The 24,978-nt window shown below is 44.0% G+C and overlaps 1 protein-coding gene across 1 annotated transcript in view; it reads right to left on the bottom strand.

Moving 5' to 3' along the window:
• The window catches only part of MFSD2B (MFSD2 lysolipid transporter B, sphingolipid), a 291,098-nt gene extending 273,591 nt beyond the window's left edge, over positions 1-17,507 (bottom strand). The window contains exon 1 of the mRNA XM_069236021.1: positions 17,313-17,507. Within this exon, the coding sequence (XP_069092122.1) occupies positions 17,313-17,420 (108 nt within the window). The 5' untranslated portion in view covers positions 17,421-17,507. The remainder of the gene's footprint in view (positions 1-17,312) is intronic.
• Positions 17,508-24,978: the final 7,471 nt, after the last annotated feature.

The following is a 24,978-nucleotide window of genomic DNA, read 5'->3' as shown; positions in this document are numbered from 1 at the left end:
TTGAGACCCATCCTACTATGGGTCTGCAAACTGGTCCGGGTATAAACCTTTTTGCACTTGACTCACAGTGTAGTGAGATTCACAGGCTTCTCATGGAGGTAGTGTGGCAAGAAAGAGCTTATTAGCAGACACAAGAACCTAGGGCCATATGTACGAACACATTTTCCCATTGACAGAGAATAGGAAAAACCCTTTGCTACATCTGGCCCTTAGTATCCAGCCCAGTGCTTGTCCTTGTCAAAAATAAAGTACTTTTAATCACACAGCAGAAATAAAATTACACATTGCAATTTGAATAGTGTATATAGCGTGGCACCCCTGGTTACAGTCTCCTATGGAGGTTACAACCACCTTTCCAGTACTCTATCCCACCCAGGTGACCCTATCAATTATTCTGTGGCAGAGGCAAGAAGTTGGTGCAGGTGTGCATTACTTTATGCTTACCCTACAAGTTCAGATGAGCAATCAGTTGGCTCATTCTTACCCCCGTTATTGATATGCCAAGAAAAGTCTTAAGTCCTGGTGTTCGAGTCTTTGGTTAAATTTACAATCTCTCTGTTCTGACTGCAGGTTGATGCCCATGTTACTAGCTTGTTTGTTCTGCAAAGGTTGTGTGCAGGTTGTGTGCACCCTGTGTCTTTGGCTTCTGCAGTGGTCTCCCTTTGGAAAAGGTGTTACCAAATGAGTACAGCAGAAGGAGGCATATTGTAGCTGTCACAGTGTATTTGACAGCTGTGTCCTGCCACTGGCCGGATGCAGACAGGTCCTATGGCAAGTAAGTTGCAGCACCCACCAAGCCAATTTGTCAGCAGAAGACCCATCCTTGGCAGTTGCAGCCTTCTCAGCCTGGCCAGTTCTACCACAGAATTGATGTGGCTTCTTCCTCACTTAGCGGCAGCACCAGATCACGGCCCACAGCAGCTACCAGCCCGAAATAATGGTTATTGAAATTGTGCAGTCTTTTGGACTCAGCAGGAAACCTGGGAGACCCACTCAAAGCACAGGACAATCCAGGCATTACTCGCTCAAGCACTCCACCTACCAGGAACACTCTAGGCTTCATGCCAGGAACATGCTTGGCTTCTCCTCCTTTCAGTCTCTCCCCATGCATGGCCACGAAGACTCCTTCCCTCTTGCTCTAAATAGGCATTCAGGCTTTGAGACACTAGGTAGATCCTCAGTTCTTTCAGCAGAAAGTGTAGACTTCAGGTGATTTCCCTTCATGGCAGACACCAAGCCATTGTCACAGAGTAGTTCTTCGAGTAATCTGTGGAGCATCCCCTTCCACAGCCATGAAGAACTTGGAACTGGAACAAAGTGGGGTGGTTTGGAGGCCACTTTCATACACATCTTCCTGACGGGGAAGTAGATCTAGGGTCTCATGTTTCAGAACCAGTTTGAGTTGGTTCCTTTACAAATCTCATTTCCAGACTGCTCTCTAGACACACAGCCTTTGTTTAAAATGAGGCTTCCAACAGCAGTGGGACTGACTACAAGCAAGTAGTACCCATAACATAAGCATAATGAAATGTGAGCTCTGTGCAACTGACTATCATCATCCTTCTTCAAGCAGTAATCAGGCACACTTAAAATGGCAGGCCTAGCCTAGAAATTCCCTCACCCTGACCAATAGTAACTGCAATCCTACCCCTCACCTTTGCCATCTACCAAATGGGATTGCTCAAGAAGAACTCATCAGTAGCCCTTTGTTAAAAAAGTCTTTATGGGGTTTCTAAAGGTAGCCCTATCTCCACCCACTTCACTTCAGTCTCTATTCTCCAGCCACAGAAATGCAGGCAATACAATTCCATAGTCCGGATAAGTTGTTCTGTTCCTCCTTCTTATGCCAGGCGAAACCAAAGGCATCCAAGAGGGATCCCATTGGCTTCGGTACTCAGATATACGCACATTGAGTCCTGCTATCAGAAAGGTGTCACATGCTCACTGTATACCCACATACACTTGATATGCACACAGGATGTAAGTGCAAGGTTAAGGTTTATATATAACAGCCGAACTTCACACCAGAGAAGTCAGTAGACCAGACTCACACACCAAGGAAAAGGTCTCATTAAACTATAAATCACAAAATATGGTAGACTGCTTCAACCACTATGTGATACATCAAGGACAGGCACAGTAGTCCACTCTTTATATGAAGGTCTGCCACACCACAGGACAGGTTCTGGACCATAGATTACCATGGACGGACCTAGGCTTCGGTGCACATGCTAGTATAGTGTGATGCCACATCCAAAATAAAAGTCAGAATACCAGTTTCACAGGCAATTTCACTCAAGCAGGGGCACATGCCCTTTCACCATGCAAGGTGATATTAAATGATATTATATGAATTGTTTACATATTTACTTACATACATGCACACAACACTTTCTTGTGTATTTTAGTATTTGTACAAGCACTGACATCTCATCTGGTTCACAGGGAAACACTATCTATGTCTCCCACAGCTAGACCACTGGGTGAGGGATGGTGGAAGGTTCATCTGTGCTGAGGTAATTCCTAGTTGATGAGTAGATGCAGGGGTACTAGTGGCAATGAGGTTTCAGTGCCAGCTGCTGCTGAAGGGGTTCTATGGCCATTGATGTCACTGGGACAGGAGATGGGTGGAGTTCCTACAACAGGAGGGCATTCTAGGTCCCCTGTCAGCAAGCAGATGTGTGGTGCTTGGACCTCTATAGTCAGAAGGACGAAAACAGAAAGCTGAGCATAACAATGAAAGCTGAATGTTCAGGCAACATGAAGTGGTACAACTAAGCTGGGTTTGGAAGCCGGTGACCTCCTGGTCTCAAAGGCCAAAACGAGGGCAGTATCAGGCAACCACTCATATTCCCCAGAAGGTGTTGACCTCCACAGACTTATTCCTGGCCTTGAAACAGCACAACGTTGGCCCAATAAATGAGACAGTAGGGGCAATGCTCCCATCTCTCATGGATCTTTAAGTGGCCACAATCCCCTGAGGACAGATGCCTTTCAGAATCCTTCTTTGAAAACATACGTACACCAATACTGTTTCCACATCAGTTAAGAAGGTAATTACACTCAGCTGCTAAACAAATACATATGACTACTTGATCAGTATGAAGTGCTCCAATCTACATATATCAAAAACCTTATTTGATCTCGAGCTTTTATGTTTGTAGTAACAAGATGAAGTCCATCATAAATTTGAAAATTGAAAAATAAAGTTGTAAAAAACATTAAGCCATCAATCCACATTGAGAACGAGTATTAACAAATGAAAAGCAAGCTCTTTATTTTTTAAGAAACGGTGGTTCGGAAGATGGAATTCTATTATTTAGCATCATAAGTTACAAAAATGCAACATGAATCATACAAGATGATAATGCAGTCATGTCAAAGCCACCACTTCATAATTAATCCATTCATTGCCTTAAAGGGCCCTAGACTGGGGCCACCTGGCTCTGATCCTTCCTCCCTGCCAAAAAGCATCTTCAAGCCACAGTAGTCCACAAGGCAAAATTTCACCAGTCACCAAAAACGGAATAACGGAGGTTTGGATTTGAACCAATACTTGGTAGTTATCCACCTGGCTAGCAATAAAGTATTCTGATTTCTCCTCTGCCATGTTTCCTATAGCATGGTTAATTTAACTGACGGTACTAAACAAGTTGCTAAATGAAGAGAAAGTTGAAGACAGTTGCAGATCGACCCAGGAGAGGCACCCAAACGACTCCACGCCAAGACAAAGCTGCATGATGTTCAAAGATCGCAAAAACCCTCAAGCCATATACAAAGCCTCCATCAATATGGTAATCATTAGAGTTTATGATTCTACAGTTAGGAATTACTTTTATGAAGGTTAAATAATAAAACAATCTTTTCTTCGGAAAGAACATTGATGCACAGTATGGATTTACAAAACAACATCTATATGATTCACACGACTTTGAAACAATGCTCCCAGTATAGGTAAGCCCAATGCGCAGTTGTTTGATTATAAAACAGAACACCATGTTTGTCAAAATACAAATACTCTAAATCACCACAAGAACCGCATACCAACCATCAAGCATGGTGGACTTGGATTGAGTCAGCATGGTGGAATACTAAATAATGACGAAGTGAAACTTGAGTAGGTCATATGCTGCATGTAGTCAAATGTAGCTACTACTAAGAGCTAGTAAAGATTAGATGAATGTTATATGGCTGTATGAGAGACTATTGGAAAAAAATTGACAGGCATACATATTGTGTATTAAGTGTCATTTCCAAACATATTGCACTACTAGGTGTAGTCTTTCTGGTATTAACCCCAATGAGGCAATATTTTTTAAACAATACGTAAGACGTGGTGTGTATGTCAGATGATAATTCTAATAACAAAATTCAGCTATCACGCCATGCCAAATATACACTGATATGTTAAAAAAATAGACGCCTAAGAGCCCCTACTTTCTTTTTCAATTATCTGTAGGGCTGTGCACTTATATAAAATGAACGTAGCTACAAAGCATCCAAGTGCTGTACAGTGGCAGGTGAAAACAATATAGAAGAGGCTTGATGAATGGAGAGAGGAACTGGCAGGTGCAAGTGGTAAGCAGGGGAATGGGCTATTAGCTTAGTTACTGGGTGTTCATGGCTTCAGACCTACACTGTATAGCCTGACTGCAGCAGCCTACAGCCTGCTGTACAGGCTTCTCAAAATAACCCACCCTGCTTTTAAATATTAATAAGTCAACTTTATGTAAACCTTGTTCCCCACAAGGTAGTATGGCTGATATTTACAAATAGAAAACGTATGAAATGAAAATAGGCATGTTGCTCCAGTGACTATGCCCCAAAAGCTATTTTCACTGGCTGGGCTTAATTCTATTCTAGAAAATATCAAAAATTTTAATCTATAATTTTTTATAGAAAATGGCTACAAATGTTATTCAAATATTATTTTAAATATTTAGTAAAAATCCAATTTATTGATAAATTTGGATTTTTAGGAAAAGTAACTTTTAGGAAGTTGCCTTTTACCTGCCTGACCATCCAGTAGGCTAATTATTATTAGCCTACTGACAGCTGATCTGCCAGTGCTTAGCCTTAATGAGGTGAGAAACTGGTCCCAGAGTGTGGGGAGCAGTTTATTCCCCTTGAAGGAAGGCCAGTTAGAGTGGGCCCAGGAACTTTTTTAACTTGTGAAGGATGTGCACTTTCACAACTACATTTAGGATGAGACCTAGAGAAGGCAACTCTTTGTCCCCTTATAGGCTGGCACCAAACCCAGCAGAAGGGGATCTATATCCTGAACTGGTTTTGGGTGACCTCAAAGAAGTGACTGCTCATTTCCCTGCCAACACCTCTAGCTGGGCACAAAGGTGCTGCACAAGGAAGGAAGAGCTTTTTAGAAGGTGCTGTGGAATTGTTTGCAGTAGGGCAAACAGGAACTGCTGCAAATGTGGGTAAGGTAGCCCCAGGGAGCTATCCTGTTGGTTAGAGACGAACAAGGAGTAACCCCCAATCACTAGCTGGTACCAACCATAAATGTGGCACCCAATGCAATCTGCTCAGAACACTTTTTGGGCATGTGGAAGATCTGTAACCTAAGGAGAGCCCTGAACCTACTTCTTCTTGTACCATGACAAAGAAGTACAGTCCAATGGTAGATGGCTGACCTCCTTTGTGGTTACAGGGACACAACAAGCTGCAAGAGGCCTCTTTCCCGAAGGGATCGGTTAAACAGCACCAACTGGACCTGAACTGGACACTTCTGACAGACTCAGGTGGAGTGGGTCCTGGCTCCTAAGTGCTCTGCTTGAGATCCTGGGAGCCTTAAGAAGTGACTCACAGGAGCTGCTTCAGAAACTCTGAAAAGTTGGTACTTGATAACGTTTTGGGCTTCAAAGACCTCTGGAGCCATCAGGCACACTCCGTTGCAAAGGTGTCTGATTTTGATTCCGCTTCCCCTGCTACAGTTTCAGGCTTACCCCGCTGGAGGTTTTTGAGCTCCATGAACAAAACTAATTCTGAAGGTAAAATCTTCTACCATGATTAACCTGCTTGGTGTATCAGACCTGCATTCAATCGCAGTCTCCCTGAAATTACACCTAGCTCCTGGTCTACTACTTTCATAAGCCATTATTGGTACTTAGTGCTTTTTGGTTGTATTTTAACTAAAAAAAAAAAATCATATTTGCGGTTACCCTTATCGAATTTTGTCATTTAGGTTTAATTTTAATAATTTTACTATATTTTTTGCATTCAGTTTGAAATTTTTATTGTTTAGTGTTTTGACTTCATTGCCATTTTTATACTGCATTAATATGTTACACAGTGCCCTAAATTAAGTCTGTCTGCGCTGTGCCAAGTTAATTATGTCTGCACTGTGCCATAGTTACCAGGTGGTTGAGCTCAGGTTAACTAAGTGACTTTGATGTTCACCCTGAAAAGTTAGTGATATTAGTCCTTGAGGTGGGCGGCCGCTGACCCAAAATAAAAATACACTTTCTTAATCTGTATAATCTCTCACTAGGGATTTTCAGTGACCACGAAAGAAGATTTCAGCTAGCCAAACCTCAGAAATATGATGACAATTTCATTCTACGTCAAGAGAGGTTCTTCAAAGAGTGCTTATGAGCCCTTTTGATATTGAGCCTGTGCATCAAGAACCTATGGGAGATCCTGCAAAAAGTCACACCAAACATATGGCCAGGTACCGCCGAAGCCTTCCACAACAAATTCCCAACCCACTCCCTTCGGACACCCCACATAGATATTACCTTGCCCTGCACAGAACCACACTCTTTTGGGTTTAGTTGTCATGCACCCTCAGCCGTATTTTATTGACAAAACACATCAATTAATCAACAATCATCAAAATATACAGAATAACCCCCATCATATTTACAAAATATTTACAGCTTTTCAGAAGCCTAGCCTTAACAGAGTACGTTAATAGATCCAATTTCCTATCACTGACTAAATCAATTTGTTCCCAATGTTGGTGACAGTTAATGAGATCATGGCTTTTTGCTAGAACACCCAGTCCCTGTCCCACCTCCCGCTAGGAGGCCCAGGGGTAGGATCTCCATAGGGGATCATCCTATCCCCTCCCAAGCCAACTTATAGGTACACCCTGTGGAGGGGGCCCGCCTGCCTACCAGGATACCTACCTCGGGCACCCCCGCCACCCTCAGACTCCACCGTCCCCCAGGGCCAGTGCTAGCTTCAGACCTTTGTGCATGCGCAGGTGGTTGGCCTTAGGGGCCAGATGCCAGCGACCACTCGCAACCCCCTAGGCCCCTGGGTGTTGTCCTCACTTCCCAGTCAGCAGCCCTTGGAGGGTCCAATTACCTTGCCATCCTGCTCAGGTAATAAAAGGTACCTAACTGTCCCCCCAGTCATGATCTTACCCCACCACAGGCCAGAATAGTAGACTGACTAAATGCCCTCCCCCCTCCGGGGGGGCAAACAAGCCAGAAGATTTCCAAACAACATGTCATACCCAACATGAAAAAGATGCACCCCATCCTGCAGGAAGAAACCCTCCCCGTAAATGAAGCCATGTGAAATGACAGCTAACCTTGGTAGTCGAAACAACTTGGCCAACTTGTTATTAATTCTCCTCACCAAGTCATTGAGAGCCTTAACTGATACACCGTCCCACCACTGCAGACGGGGGACCATGTCGGACCAGGCAAGCACCACCTGTGGGACTCTCACCCCATCCTGTAGGCAGAAACCCTCCCCGTGAATGCAGCCATGTGAAATTAAAGCTAACCTTGGTGGTCGAAACAACTTGGCCAACTTGTTATTAATTCTCCTCACCAAGTCATTGAGGGACTGGTTTATGGAAAGTTAGCGCCACCTTTACATCATTTTTTGATGCAAAAGCGGTGCAAACATACAAAATATATATATATTTTGTACGTTTGCACTGCTCTTGCATCAAAAAATGACATAAAGGTAGTGTTAACTTTCCATAAATTAGACCCTGAGAGTCTTAAGTGATAGACCGCCCCTCCACTGCAGATGGAGGACCATGTTGGACCGGGAAAGCGCCACCTGTGGGAATCTCTTGGCCAACCAACCGAACTCTGAGATTATCAACTCAAACAGCTGCTGGTGACCCAGGGACACCAAGTCATTACCCCCAAGATGCAAAATGATGACGCCTGCTGTGGGCAACCTAGAGGAAGCATCAAGTCCAGCACCAGCCTCAATTGAGTGAGGAGCAGCCTGCCCCGGCCGAGAAAAGAAATACAGTATTCAGCCTGTGATATGCATGACTCAAAGGCACTCCTTGCATAAAGATCACCTGCTCATCGGGCATGAGAGCACCCGATGACCCACACATCAGTGACCCCTGCTGCTCCTGCATCAACTGGAACCTTTGGGACCTTCACAGAACACTCTTGGCCACCTAAAGAGGATACGGGAAAAAGACAAAAGGTGTAAGAGACAGGTACTCACAGCATATGGAATCTAACATACCTCTTGTAGCAATCTGAGAACCACCTGCCAATCCTCCTAACCGCTGCACCCCAAAACCCCATTGCCGCTGCCTCCGTGGCTGCCCCGATCCTAGTGGAGTGGGTACTAAATTCCGAGGCATCAACACCTGCAGTGGACAGAGGGTGCTTGAGTACCTGTGAAAACTGGTTTCTTGTCAGTGGCGTGTCATCAGCATGCACCAAAAATGTACCCCTTGACCTGGGGTGGGGGGTGCTGCACCAAGAAGACATCCAAATTATATACCAGACAACACATACTACCAATTTCTCTTTGCAGAAGAATCTGATTGCCTCTCCCCTCTTGGTCCATCCTAGAATGAGGGATGTTGATAACCAAGGACCATGACCCTTCGGACCAATGAATATTTACCAAGTGCAACACCCCTGCTATGTCTCTCTTATTTCTTGCCACCAATTCACCCAGTCTGAAGGCCCCATAAAAGGCCAAGTTAAAGGCTGCCCTAAATAAAGGAGAGATACAGATATGCTCCAACTCCCCCAGGATGGACCCCAGCTTTACTGCATCAATGGGGTGCCTAGGATCAGGTTTGGGGCCTTGGACCCACTGCCAACCCCTGAGGGCCCTTCTTACCAGGAAGGATTTTGTTCAGTCAGGCACCCCCCACAGTTGAGCAAAGAAAGATATGGCTGCAGTGTGGCACCTAGCACATGCAACAGACCTCCCCTCCTCACTCAGAAACTCCAAAAACACGTTGCTCTGAAAGTTGAATTGAACCTCAGACACAGCAACACAATCTCCTTCAGTACTCTCAGGATCATCTTGTACCTAGCAGCTGCTGGTTAATGCATTCCACCACTGACATAGTATCAGACCAGAAGATCACAGACTGGTTGCGAAATCTCTCAAGCCAGATTGACAATGCCACAAGGATTGCAAATAGTTCCAGAAAACCAATATTAGTTACTAGACCATATTGGACCCATTCCGTGGGCCACCGCTGTGCACCCCAGGCCGTACCAAATATAGCACCAAAACCCTCACTGCCCAACGCATCTGTTAAGAGGCCCAGCTCTTTGTTGGATCTAGGTGGACTCGGCCACACAATTTTCCCATTAAAGTCATGCAGGAAAGATTCCCAAATCCTCATATCCTGTTTGACCTCACTGGAGAACCTGGTGTGGTGATGTATGACCATCAAAGCCGACAGGCCCTGAGCAATAGACCGAGAAAAAGGGCACCCCATGGGGATGATTCGCAGGGCGAAGTTCAACTGGCCCACCACACATTGCAACTGATGTAGTGTGACTTTCCCGCCCTCAAGCATACCTGTAAGACTTGAGACAAGACACTGACTTTGTCCCTTGGAAGCCTGAGCACTCCTGCCACCAAATCCAATTTGATCCCTAAGAATTGAATTGTGGTGTAGGGCTCCACCGACTACAATTCGCAAGTGGGACCCCAAACTCACCCATGAGCCTCTGAAAGACTCCCAGTGAGCTGGGACACTAACTGGACACAGAGGGTCCAAGAATCAGGAATATCCTGTAAGCAGTGGAGTACCCATTGATGTTGTGATTTGTGTCTAAAAACCCACTCCAAGAACTAGCTAAATTTCTCGAAATAGGAACAAGACTCGGAGCAACGCATTGACATACACTGATCAATATAGTACTTTCCTTCCCACTGGAAACCCAGAAGATGGAAGTCGTCCAGATGGGCCTAAATGTGGATTCAATGTCTGACTTCACCATCAGAGTTCCATGCACCACCTTCTGCAGCATCGGAACTGCTTGACCCAAAGACCCATACCTGACAGAACACAGGGCCCCATTAATTGCATTGTTCATGGACTGGCCCTTTGGAGCAGATAGGTTATGTATCAATCTGAACTCACTAGGATCTTTTTTAGGTACTATTCCTAGGGGAGAACATACAGAACCTTGCATGGGGACTTCATCAAAAGGACCCGCTACCCACCCCAACTTCAACTCCTTTAAAATCGTAGTCCTAGCCACTTCGGGGTTGGACCTCAAAGACAGCTGGTTCTTACAATGGGGTGAACCTACCTAGCCTTGGGCTGGGATTCTGAAACCATCCCTAAAGCCCTGATAAAGCACCTGCGCTGCTGCACATTTGGTGTAGGAATGAAGCCAAGGGACCATAGCCAAAAAACTGACAGGGGATGAGGCTTTAACAAAAACTAAAACACCATGCCTAGTTCCTGTCGAAATATCACTCCTGTTTTTTATACCTTTATCTAGTGTTTTTTTTTAAACACTTGAATTAAGGGTGGGAGGCCTGGCCACAGAAAGAACAGCAGTGCATGGAATGGCAGGTCCCCAGGGACCGTGAGCATGTGCGCAGGTTAAACTCCCAGCAGGTCCCTCTCTTGCCCATAACCCCCCACCTAACCCAGAAGTGGCCGAGGCAGTTCTTGACGCCACATGAAAGGGCTGGCCCCCAAACCCCTGTGGTCGATTCATGTACCGCAGCTAAGTGATTTTGTGGAGCTGATCCCATCCTAGGGTCGGCTTATTGGTCTTGATCCTTCTAAACTCCTTATCGTAGACTTTCTGTGCGGTACCACCATACTCATCATGAGCCCCCATGATCCTGTTCTGGTGACTGGCTAACTGGGCTCCCAAATCATTAAAATGCTCTGCTAGAATGGCCTGATAAATTGAGAAAGCTTTCACCCAATTGGACGGTGACTCCTCAACTTTCATCTTCTGAGGCCAATGGTCACACTCCCTCGAGTGAGCACATTCTTTACACATCTTAATCTTATCCTTGTCGGATTTGTCAACAAGTAGGTCAAAAATATAAATGTAAGCACCCTTCCAAATCTTCTCCTTCACCTCAACCGGCACATGGAGCCTCAACTGCTCATGCTCAGAGTGAATATCACCCAGATCAGTGAGGGGTGTAGAGTGACCAGTACCTGAGTTTGTCACTCCCTGGGTTGAAGAAGACATCACTGTAGCGTTCGCCGCTGCTGGTGCATTGCCCAGTTGCTGGACAAATACCACTGGCACAGGGGCAACCTAACCCCCTGCCGGACAAGCCAAAGGGGGGAGGGGAGGGTTTGCCTTCCCTTCCCTATGCCCAGTCCCAGCCCCGCTCCCCTGGTACACTTGTCCACCCTTCCCAGTGCCCAGATGAGAGACCAGGTGCCAAGCCCTCTCCATTACGTCACCCTCTCTGGTACCTGCCAAGGGACCCCCAACCAGGGAGGCAGGCAGCATTCCCACCTCAGAAAGCCACAGCAACACTGATGCCAAGAGACCTACCAGGTCCTGCTGCCCATCCCCTTCACTGTGGAACGCCCCCACAGTCATACTGGACTTGCCACCAACCGCCACCACCCTGTCCCACTCTCGATTGTGGCCTGAACGGTGACCTGGCTAGTACTAACACTTGCGGGCAGCGCCGTATTCGACACAGGCAATGATTGGACCACTGTTTGCAATGGAGGGGACTGGGGCAGAGCTAGCCCTTCCGGTGTCACCACGCTATCACCCACCTGCATCCGAATGGTCTGCCTTACCTCCGTCTGCCCTGGTGCGGCCCCCTTGCCCTTCGCTTGCCCATGCCCCTTCTTTGGGACTAGGGGGAATGCCTCCCTAGGAGGTACCGCCTCCCGCTGGGGCCTGTCTGTCTGACCACCTGGTACCGCCTCAGGGACAGAGGGCTGAGTACACAAGGATGATATGACCTGATCCATAGCATCCCTCCTAAGCATCAGTGCTTCAGAGTGCCTCCGTGCATGGGCGCTTTGCACCTCTCTGTGCGCTAGCTGGCATGTTGTAGGGACAACCAAGAAAACAATTATTCTAATGGGCAACTACACTGCTGGGGCTACAACATGGCACCCAGCAATGAGAACCTGGTAAATACTGGGTGAGCACAATAAAAAAACACGCTTACACTGGCAAGGATGCACCAAACAGCTTGCCACTACTGCCAGTGTGCCCCAGACCCCCTAATAAAATTGCCTAAAACAGATTTTACAATTGGCCCCACAAATATGGCCAGATACCCCTGCCCCACATCACCAGTGGTCCACCTTGCCAACACAGCCACTATGCCCAATACCAGGGAACAACAGGATTTGCCCCCAATAATCAGCCCCACTAATATGGCCAGTGAACCCAACAATCAACACCACGAATCTCGCCAGAGACCCACCACCCACAGCACCAGTGCCCCCCCCCCCCACCACCACCAGAGCCACCACTGAAACAAACTCGGAGCGGGTGAACCCAGCTCGAAACCGTACGACTCCCAGTGAGGTGCGATGGGCTGCTCATGTACACTGTTGTCAAGGGTGCACCAGGCGTCCCTCTCTGAGGGTAGTGGCACCTGCAGGAAACAAAATACCAAGTGACAAGATATCCAGGTGAATCCAAAGTGCCCCTTTGGGCAGTGGAGCACGTTTTTCAGTCGAGGCCAGCGAGCGGGTGCAAGAGACCTGCTTCGTGACCGCGATCCAATTATAAAGGCAGAGCTTGTCATGTCATCAACACGCGCAGTCCAAGAAGCACTACAAGTGCTTCTGGGGATGCGCCAACCAGCCCTGCAGTGGTTTGAGCCCATATAAGGGGTGGGGGCACATTTTGCTCCCCTGACCACCTCCCAAACTTCCAGCTCGGGGTTGCTGTCATAAGCAGAACCCCCTCTCCGATGGGGATGGGACCCCATGACACAGTATCATACAGAACAACTCAATGATACTGGCCTACACTGAAAATGAACTTAGGTTGATCCTGGATGTGACGAATACCTATTGCAAAGGCATGTAGATACAGTTAGGCAAGCACAAAATTTGGATCTGAGGACCACAGTCACAGCAAACCTCTGAATAGAAAATCCACATTTGTATTGCTACTCATATTTATCTGTCAAAAGTATGAGGTGAAAAAAGGTGGATACAGCACTGCACACAAACTGCAAGAATAGCATAGGCAGTCACTAGTTCCATGTTAATATTCTCTTGCAAGAGTGGAGCTTGAATGACAACCCACCTGAAAAAAAACTATTCCAGGAAGTAGAGGAATTTTGGAACATTGTGCAGAAATTTTGGGACTCAAACATCACACAGAAAATGAGGACGGTGTAGTAAACATTCTTCAAACAAAATCTCACCTTTCCTAGGAGTTGAGGAGTTATAAAGTGACAGATGTAAGACTGAGGAAGTCAGCAACAGACTTGCCTTGCACTCACATTCACAAGGACCATGCCATAAAATAATGGTGATAAAAGAACTGGACAGTTTAGAAATGGGCCAAATATAAGCTAAACATAATAATACAATTAAATGTTTCTTGTAAAAGAAATCTTCGAAGGAAAACTAAATTAAGCGTCTGGTCTCGCAACATGAATAATAAGAAAATGCAGATATATTTAATGGCAACAAGCAACATCCTGCAGTTTAAGAACGATAGATACTGATGGAGAAGGATGGCAAGCTTGACCTGCCCAAGTAATGTTTGTGACTTTTATTTAATCTCTACTGCATTTTGTGCTTATGTATAGCTGGTGGAACAGGCTGAGGCAAATGACCCAACAGAGAATGCTGGAGGCAGTAGTCAATGGGCAGAAGGTAACAGCAGTTACCCATTGCCCACTAATTGAAGCCTCCAAGATGTCAAATGTTGCTGAATTATATGTTAACGTTTTGGAAACAGGATCACACGAAAGCAGTTGAAGTATGGCTTACCTGGGAACCTAAGAACCCTTAAAATGGCAACAGATAGAGGTTGGAAGAGAGAGGTAGATCTAGAGAAAGAGATTAATAGAGGCCAAATAGAGAGGACATTCACTTTCTCGGGGAGTCCACTGGACGACAGGGCCCTGGGCAATTGCCCACTTTACCCCCCTGCATTAAAATGCCTCTGGCGAGAGAGCACCATTGCTAGATCGACAAACTAGAAAGTGTGTCTTTGCTAATCCACAGAAATGAGAGAAAGTAACTGGGAAATATTGAAACAGGAGAGAAAAGAATCATAAATAGTAAAATGTTCCAACCTCTGTGGAATATCCCTGAATTTCTCACCAAAAGCATAAAGCGCCCACCCACTCATAGAGATGGCTGTTTAATACATACCGAGCCGGCTTTAGGGCAGTGCCAGCGCTGCGGCCGCACTGGGCGCTGACCTGGAGGCAGGGGCGCTTTGTTTAGCAATAAATTCGGATTTAAAAACACCTGCCCCAGAGATCCTTTGAGTCCAGCTTTTAGGCATCAATAAAATTGTCAAGATGTGATTAATGTTGCTGCTAGAGCGAGAGATCTGAGTTTTGTGATATGTCTATTGCACAATACAGTTCTGTATTTTACGGGAGTGTTGAGTGGATTAGTAAAGCCTGCCTCTACGGGAACTGTAAAACAAATGAAATGTATGCGAGAGAGGGGCTATGAAAAAATGAGGGGCACTTCTGGAGGGTGGTAGTGAGGGAATCCGAGGAGAAGGTCATGGGGGCAAGGGGCGCCAAAAAAGATTGTCGCACTGGGCATCACCACCGCTAAAACCGGCCCTTAATCCACCTATTTATACAAGCAAGCATTGCCAACACGTACGCACGTGTCCTGAAGGCCCCACAGGTTGGGATTCCAGAAGCGGTCGCTCTGTTTTGTGGCGCGTGACAGGCTAGTACAATACACCGTTGTTTGGGTGGCTCGCGCTGCAAGCTGGGCCCTTGTTTCCGTTACTCCCCAAAACACGCGGTAACATTACCGTTTATTGTGAGAACTATACCGCTCGCCAGTGAAACGAAGGGAGCGCCACGAACATAAAATCGACGTTTGGCCGGCTGACAAGAAGTAACCTGCAACCCACTTGGTAGCGCTGAGAAGCGGCACTAATGTTCGTGTTGGAAAAAAAAAACACGAATAAACTCAAAATAAATATTTCAAGAGTAATACTCAAGTGGCAGCACCCTCCTACTACAGTCATCCGTCAATGAAGAGCGCACCTAGAATAAGTGTTTTATTATACCGATTCCTATCATGGTTTTGAGGCTTTTTTAACACTGTTAAAAAGGTGTTATTTTTCTCCCAACTAAAAGGGACTCATTGCACCAACCAAATTAGAAACAAATGCAGAGTGAGTATCTCTGGAAATCAAGATAGGACGCTCCAAACAGATTCTGCGGTAGGCGCATTAACCTGCTAGGCTATTTTACCTGCAACAAATGAAGGGTATCAGCATGCGAATGCATTCCAACTCCCGTCCGAAATTGGATTAAATTTGGAATGCATTGTTTTCAGTTCTGGAAAAACGTGAAAATGCCTTGTTTAGACCAACTGTTTGTATGCAAAAGGGGTATGTTATTTCTTAGCACACGTAGCCAAAAACACATCACCAACCTTTCTCCGAAGCCTTGGCCCATTACTCCATCTTACGAAAGCCATTTTCTGAGCGCAGATATCAAAATACATGTGGAATTTATACTGTTAAATGAATACGTCAATATGCAATTTGGCGTTTTTGCGAGAATCTGTTACGCAGTTAAATGTAAATCACTTTCAAAACGACTGGTGGACAACCTGCAGGTAGATGCCTGCTTTTTAGGCGTGTTTACAGATAGCTTTAGCTGTCTCGCTAGCGTCACATTTTCCATGTATTGTCTTGCCAACCCCCCGTATTATTGCCATATATGTACACATGCATACGCACATACGGGGACTTTAGGTCAGATGTCTTCATCCAAGTATCATTTTTTTGCTTCCGCGCATTATAGCATAAAGCATCGGCCAATAGGTCAGCACACTTCATCCACTGACTCCCTTGCAGCATTTTGCCTGATCCCCTACATAACCACCTGAAAAGGATTGCACATCAGTACCTGGGCTGCTGGGTCACTCCTTGACTTTTTTATTATTATAGCTTTGCTAAATGATTTTGTTTATCAGGTGTTTGCATAAATAAATAAACCACATGCTCACCAAGGCCGGGCCTTTTGGCTTTGTCGATGGTTGACTGTATTAAACTCCATTGTGCAACAAATCACCTCATACAAATGACTTGCCAGAGTAGAAAGATTTCAGGAGAACGGTGAAAAGTTAGTTTTTATCGATATTGTTCAAACAGAAGTTGCAGTTGCGCGTCGGGAAATGTCTTGCTAGCTACCTGCTATGACGTCATAACCCAACTGTAATACCGCACTGACGCACAGTCGTAACACAGTGTTCTTTTTACGGATCATAAGGGATGTCATAACAAGGCTGCTAAAAAGAAATTTGAGAGTTATTACACAGATATTTCTGGCTTCCATGTGTTAGTGCTGCATGGTATCTATGAATCCAGTACATCTGTCACAGAGTGCTTCGAAGCAGCTGTATTACGGCACACACAGCACTACACAAAAACATTTAAACATGATACTTGGCAAACTACCCTGCTCTGAATATAGCATTCCTAAGTAGACCATATCTGACAAGCAGACAGGGCACATATGGTGCTGCGATGTGTGTCTTCGTCTTTATTTTTCGCATCTGTCAGTTATGGCTTTTTATCAGTCGAGTCCAGCGCCAAAGACGTGTGTGCGTCGCAGTTAAATATTCTGAGCAAGGAAAACGAAAGAGCCCCTTGGTTAAATGAAAGAGAAAGCTGCATGCCAAAGATAAGAATGACAGGCGTTAACTTAAAAAAAGGAGAACAAAAACACAAATGCCCGTATTTCTCCGTCTCGCAAAAGAAAATAATTCAATTATTCTCTATATCAGTCGAACATGTGTACGTTTGTATCGTGTATATTGTCGTGTGGAAAGTTTTAATCGCTATAACTAATTAGTCAGAAAAGAGAAAAACAAAATGTTCCTGTCACTTTTGATGTGACAGAAAATGTTCCTGCTTGGCGCTTACCTTGCGGGCCCCGTTGCACTGGAGCAGGACTGTAGCGCTAGCCTCACTCGTGGCTGAGGGGCTTCCAGGCGCACTGTGCGCCTCCTCTGCTCCTCGTTCACCCACCATAGCAGGTAACACACCGGCTGGTCTGTGCGTCGTACTGCTGCCGCCTGACTGCTAGTTCGGGGCAGCTGCGGATAGACACGTGTAGGAGGGAGGAGTCACACACACGCCGCCGGTGCTCACATCCTCTGAAAAGAGCATCCCTGTGTGACGTCATTCCCATACAAATTCCACAGGATGCGCGGCATATTGTTATGACAGCACGATCCAGTCAGCAACTGCCAATCCTCAGTATTCACCCCAAGTTCCACCAGTACTTAATTTGTAAATAAAAACGTGCCGGTGCCCAAAGCCCTCCTCTTAAACACAGACTGCTGCAATTAAATGTGGGAACATGGAATACTGAGGCAGCGTAATCCTGAAGCCATCTCGGGCCCCATCGAATCCATTTAAAGCCACTCCCTGCCCCTTCAGCTCACTCTAGCAGCTTTCTACTTTCTCCCTTTGTGACGCCTTTTCGTTTTTCCCATCCTTCGCCTTTCCCATATGTGTCTTTTGCTCGCAGCAAATGCTTGAGACAGAAGAATAAGTCCAGGCCCTCAAAAATAAGTGCAGGTGCTCAGCACCGGAAACAACAAGTACAAATTAAGCACTGAGTTCCACACAGGGAACAATAACCCTCAGATTCCACTGTTCCAGTTCTCCCCTGACATTCCATATCGCCCTGTATCTACCCTCTCTGTATAGCCATCTTTCACAAAACAAAGACAAATATGTATGTCAACAAAGAACATAGCTTAACATAGAAGATAAAATGAGGTTAACAGTATAAAATTCAAAATAAATATTCTGAACTAATGACACTTTACAAAATATGGCCAGGCTAACACACTTTGTTGGTGAACAAGTGAATAGCTAACACATATTTTAATCCTGGAACTTTGCAGGACTCAACTTGGTCCTACACAAAGCTCTCTTGTCATTGCATCTGTCTACAGAACGATCTTTAGTTTGTACTCCCATTTTTCTGCCAACATAGTCATTTTTGGACTCGGGCACTATCGAAAAGATTGCTTACTAGAGGTCTTTCCATTTTCTAACACCACCACATAGTCTTTCACTTTTTTCACACGGGCAGGAGAAGAAAAGCGTGATATAACCTTTACGGATAAAAACACGTTTTTTAATTCTCATCCAGTCTCCTTCTTAAACCGCTAAGGTCCTGTGCTGATCATTTCTACTTCCAAATTTCTCCTGGACTGCAGTTCTGACATCAATCACACTTGCCATTTTTGCTGCGTCAAAACACTCTTTCTAGCCACCCACTCTTTGTTTAACTTAGACCCCCGCAACTCTTCCTCTCAGCAAAGTAAAATGGGATATTACTGTACTTATATGGGGAGTAGTTCTTGTTGCTCATAACAAATCTTCAATTGATTCTTTCCAATGCAATCCATTTATCAAAGCAAGCTGTAAATGATCCTTGATTACACAAGTTATTCTTTTTACTAGGCCATTGCTAAGGGGATGATACAGTGACGTTAAAATGTGTTTTACACCTGAATTTGACAAAAACATTCAATTTCTTTTGACACTAGTTGAGTGCCATAACCAGTTACTATTTCCTCAGGGGAACCCTCCCTCAAAAATACTTAATTGAAGAATTTTATGACAGTATCTGAGCTTATGTTTTCCACAAATTTTATTTAGGGCCATATAATCTACCATGTCCAAAGTATATTTTGGCGTATTCCGCATAAATCCAAAAGGTCAAGACACATCAAATTCTACCTTACTCCTTGGTGCAACTTTTAATTACGATAGGGTTGACTGGAGAGGGGCACGTCACCTGTGATTTATTATTCAGTAAACACATGCAACAGTCACAGATGTGATGCTCAATTGCTTTGTCCACTCCAGGCCACCAAAAATCTTCCCTCACTCTCTATTTCATGGCCCGAATTACTAGATGCGCTTCATGGGCCAATTCTAATACTCTTTTTCTTAAACTTCTTGGAACAATCAACTGTCCACTTCTTTGCACAATGTTCCCGACAGTGGACACTTCTTCCCCTCCTCCTCTGTAAGGAATTACAGCCTCTGGTGTATTCTCTAGAGTAGGCCACCCATTCACCATAAAATTCATTACATCTAGCAACTCCTTGTCATTCAACATATCATTCATCCATTCTTTCTCAGTCAAAGCCCCCTTCATGACGTAATTGATAGCATTCACAACACAAATCCTTTCTAGATCATCCACCACTTCTAGATTCTCCTCACTCTCATCCAACAGCAATCTAGAAAGACAGTCAGCCACAAGATTCTTTGCTCCTGGTACATACTTCAACTTATAATCAAGTGCTTGTATTCTGAATTGCCACTTGGCAATTCGAGGAGTAGCTGTGCCCCCCTTTTTGTGGTGAAAAGATTCACTAAGAGCTTGTGGTTTCTCCTCAAGCTAAATTATATTCCCCTCAAGTAATTTTTTAAATGTTGCACTCCCACTACATATGTAAAGCCTCTTTTCCTATACTAGAATTCATGGATTCTGCCCCCTTTATAGTTCTCAATGGAAATGCAATGGTTTCCTTTCTTCGGTTACCCCTTTGTTGCATGAGCACAGCACCAAGTCCCACATTGCTAGCATCAACGGAGATGATACATAAATCATTGTTGTCAAAAGCTTTGAGAAGGCGAGCTGTCACTATATCTGTTCTGATTAACTCAATACTCACATTACACTCATCATTCCACACATACTTGACATTTTTTTGCAGAAGGTTACACAAACATGCTGCTTTTGTCAGAAAAATGACAAATACATTTTGAGTAGTATTCTATGAGTCCCAGGAACAAACGCAGGTCATTTTTATCTTTAGGTTTTGGTGCATTTTGGACAACATCCAAAATTTTAATTTTTGGTTCAACCCCTTTTTCTGATACATGACATCCCAAGTAATCCATGCCTTTCTGTAAAAAAAATTGCATTTGTCTTTCTTTAAAGTCAAACCACTAGCTTTTATGAACTCCAAAACAGCTCTCACTCTGTCGTTGTGAACTTCTACAGTTTTCCGAAATATTAAGATGTCATCTTGAAAATACATGATCCCTTTTTACTCCTTTAGAGTGATGAATGATGTAAAATGTCTAGAATCTGTGCTTAACTCTCTCTTATGATAGGCTGATGGTACATCAAGAGAAGTAAAGAATTTTGTACCACCCAAAGTTGTTAACATCTCATTATTGTTGGGTAACGGTTGGCATTCTACCCAAATGTTAGAATTTAAATCCCTCAAATCTGCACAAAGTCTCAAAGATTTGTCTGCCTTACGTGCTAGTACTATGGGGGCCAACCATTCCGACCCCTCAATGGGTTCACTTATGCCCAAAGAGCAGAATTTTTTTAATTCTTGTTTAAATTCAGTACGCAAACTTAAGGACAACTTGCACGCTTTGTGAGCTACTGCTTTAGCACCCTGTTTTAAGATTATCCGATGCTAAAAACCCTTGAATTTTCCCAAATTCTCATTGAAGCCCTCAGGATAATGTCTGATCCAGCCCTTAGCTTGTACAAAATTAACTTGATCTAAACTGGGAAACCTGGATAACACCTGAGTACCAGCTATTCTGTTTAATTTTGTTTGGACAATACCATATCAGGATGACTGAGGTCTAAAATAATCCCTAGTTCCCTTTGCTTATCCCAATCCGACAAATTAGGTCCATCATTTACCATGTACACTGGTCCCACAGCATATTTCCCATCAAATTGCAAATTAGCCTCAAGTTTACGCATCACTTTTTATATGAGATTAATGCATTTCAATATTGCCAATATCACCAAAATCCCTGAAGTTCATTAAGATGAAAGGAGAATCAGAGTCTGCTAGGAATTTCACATTTCTGTTGTTAACAAAACCTATACAAGCTAGACGTTTTCTCTTATGTGATCTACTCATGGATGATATTTCAACAGTTCCACTCCATCCGTGATTGTTTTTAAATAACATTAGTACAACATTATCTTTTTCTTCAGAGTCAATAAAATGTTCCTCAGTACTCTTAACCATCTGTAAGGAAGGAGTTTTTTTGTCCAGAACTTGCTCTACATACAAGTGCAAAATGACCATTCTTGCCGCACTTGAAACATGTTTGGTTTATTGCTGCACAAAATTTGGCATTCCCAAGATGTGATCTACTGTCACAATGGAAAATAAGATATCGTTCTTCTCACTCTTATACTTGGATTGTAAAATACCAGAATCACAATGCAGACTAGTGCTGGTTCCTTTTGTGGGTGGTTTCACATTTTGTTTCACCTTTAGCTGTTTCACCTCACCAGATTTGATTCCTTCATTCATTTCTTTCATGCAGTGTTGCAAATGTTCTATGCTTCTGGCTACTTTCAGGGCAGTTTCTAAATCAGGAACCTCAGTAGCTACAAGTTTTTCTTTAACTTTTCTGTTGTTAGTTCTCAATTAATTGGTCCCGGATCATTTCATCCCTAAATTCTTGATAATTACATGTGATTATAAGTGTGAGGAGAGCAGCCACAAAATCATCTATTGATTCCCCTGGAATTTTTGATCGTTAAAGGAATTTATGCCTTTCTAGAACAATATTTATTTTTTTGCATTAAATCTTTTCTCCAAAGTACTGATTACAGATTCATATTCATCAATCACAGTCTTCAACTCATTTTCTTCACTCCCTACTGTGAAAATAGTAACTATTTCTAGGGGTATTGTTTTCAAAATATTTCTGCTCTCTGCAACTAGATCATATATCAATAGTGCTTTTTTCTTTTTAGAAGTAAAAGTGTCACCATCTATTGCCTCTAGATGGGCTTCGAATGTCTCCTTCCACAGTTGCCAATTTATTGGAGGTGTAGTGAATCCATATTAGCTTTTATTGGGACTCAGGAGATTAGCTTAGCCCTTTGGCTTGCAGGCCTGTGCTCCCGTCACCTGGTGACTTTTAACCTACTTAGCGTGCTCTGTTGTAGTCCATTAATTTTATTATTTCTTTTAAGATGGCTGCCATTGTTTATAGGTATAAACATGTTTAGATTTGTGTTATCAGTGCCACTCTGTTAAGGTGTCACTATCAGAGTCATAATCAAGTGATGTATTTAGGTCTTCACATCATGTCTCTGAGATTTCGCTATCTAGAGTCCATGCGGAAGGGTGCCAGAAATCACCGTTTACTGTCTGGGTTTTTTGTGAGGTACTGCTTGTGAGCCAGGAGGGTTGGGCCGACAGTTGAGACTTGTTGTAGCACTGACTCAGTCGCCTACAAGTAAAAGTGCCATCATCCCTAAACCAACAGTCTCACCAAGGCGCAAGAGTCCAACTACAACAGAGGTGTTCCTGCTACTTGTAAAAAAGGGTGCAGGGGCAAGTACTCTATCCATGAGGTGACCTGCATGGGTGGGTTGCTGCCACAACATAAATTAAACAATATTTGAACATAATATTCTTTCTTGAATAGAATCGCTAGTCCAGAAATATGTGTTCAATAAGATGTTTCTGTCTCCAATAGTTGCTTAAAACTATTTATAGAAGTATATTTAAGTTATAGTTCCAAATAATATTGTGATAAAGTGGGCTTGTCACCAGTGAACAATTAAGGCAGAAAATCTCTAACAACTCCCCAATCGAGACAACCCGCCACTTCCCAGGAGGGACGTGGCTCATGCAGGTACGTGCCTGCTTTCCTAATCCTGCCCATTACCTATTAGGATGGGGTGGGGGAGGAGAGGGAAGAGGAGAGGAGGAGGAGAAGAAGGGAGGCTTTAAAAAGGTCTATGAGGCACAGTTGAAAAGTGCTGGATATTCTGTGCTGCATGGATATATATTTTTTTCCCACTTACACCAGTTATTTGCACACCGGGGATAGAGTATCGTGATAGAACCACAATGTGAGAGAACTATCCTACACCAATCTAAGAGGAGACGGTTGCCTGTCGGGTTCTATCAATTTATTTTGCTCTTTCAACTTATTTTCCTTTATTTCCTTTATTTCCTTTTTTTTCTTCTTCTTTTCCTTCTTTGCTTTCTTTCCTTTTTTCTCTCCCCCCCTATTTAAACGAAACAAAACAAAAAATCAGAGAAAAACACAACCATTCACTTACGTTATCTTCATCTGTTTTTCCGGTCTTGTCAGGGATTCATCTGGTGATGGGGAACTGCTAAAACGAGATCACAAAGACCCCTAAGAAGGCAAAAGAAGAAGGAGCCATGAAAAGATAATCCTCCAGCCTGAAGAAACCTATGCAAAAGGAGGAAAAAGGGAACAACTAAAATGTGAATGAAGACATAAATATATATATATGTGAGAAAACAATTTAAAATAAAAAAACGGAATACTTATTCTTTACTATACACCGCTGTTGGACCTGTTCTTTACACCTACACTCAGCGAGACCCACGACATCGGCAAAGGATCATTGCAGCTGACATAAGTTGAAAACAACTTGCCACCAATGAAAAGAAGTAGAATCAGCGAGGAGAGTTTATTCCTGTCAGTGCAACGTCCAGGCATCAACTGCCAATCCTCAGAATTCACCTCAAGCTCCACAGAGGGAACAAGAACCCTCAGATCCCACTGTTCCAATTCTCCCCTAACATTCTATACCACCAGGTACCTACCATACCTGCATATACTTTGGGCCCCCTGTCCAGAACAGCTTTCAGTTTAATGAGACATTTTCTGCTAATTTAGGCCTGCATGATAGAAAACAATATTGAACTAGACTTTAAATTTCCAGAAACTCCAAACAGACAAAAATGTTTCTTGACTGGAGTCTTGAAATCCTTCTGTGACGGTAGGTAAAGAGAGACAGATTCTGAGATAGAGGTAGGCAGAGACAGGGACAGAGGTTGAGATAAAGAAATGTAGGTAATATAGAGGGAATCATCAGTTTCCCAGGGGCACCCTTGGAAAGTACTGTAGAGAGAAAAGTCCCATTTTGCCCTTTACTCAAAACGTCTCTGGGGCAACTTATTCATCTTCATCGCAACTAAAACCTTCCTAAATGCAACATACCAGACCTTCCTTGGTCCTATCCTTCCAATGAACCGCACTGTGATAAAGATACTCCAATTTCGCAGAGGGGTCCATGCCTGAATAATGTCAGCCATCAAATGATTAATAAAAGGACAAGTTGCACCCTCTAAAACCTTCTGTACAGGGAACAATCCACTGAACACATGCAACGTTGATGTCTCCGCATCATAAATAGTGGGAATGGCAACTATAGGGATGGTATCATCTAGCCTAGATGCTACTAGCCTAAACATCTCCTAAGGCAGGAAGAAAGCACCAGAAACAATTGGGGACACACTTGTGGATTGCCTCACCACATCCTGCGGGTCAATACAACTGCTACTGTGTTATGCTAATTAACATTGGGAGAAATTCCTTAAGATTCTCACTACAGTGCTGATTCACCAGCCACTCATGAAGGTCTAATATTTATTTCCAATCCAACACTTGACTACTCTGCAGCATACTCTACACATGCTCGTTATTCCCAGTAGCATGCCTCTGCCCAAGGAACACCAGCTCTCCTCAACTGGAATCTTCTCCAAGAGTGACTCACATATTGGAACATTCT

The sequence above is a fragment of the Pleurodeles waltl genome, chromosome 5, assembly GCF_031143425.1.
Source record: "Pleurodeles waltl isolate 20211129_DDA chromosome 5, aPleWal1.hap1.20221129, whole genome shotgun sequence".
NCBI lineage: Eukaryota > Metazoa > Chordata > Amphibia > Caudata > Salamandridae > Pleurodeles > Pleurodeles waltl.
This window is presented reverse-complemented; position numbering and strand designations above follow the sequence as displayed.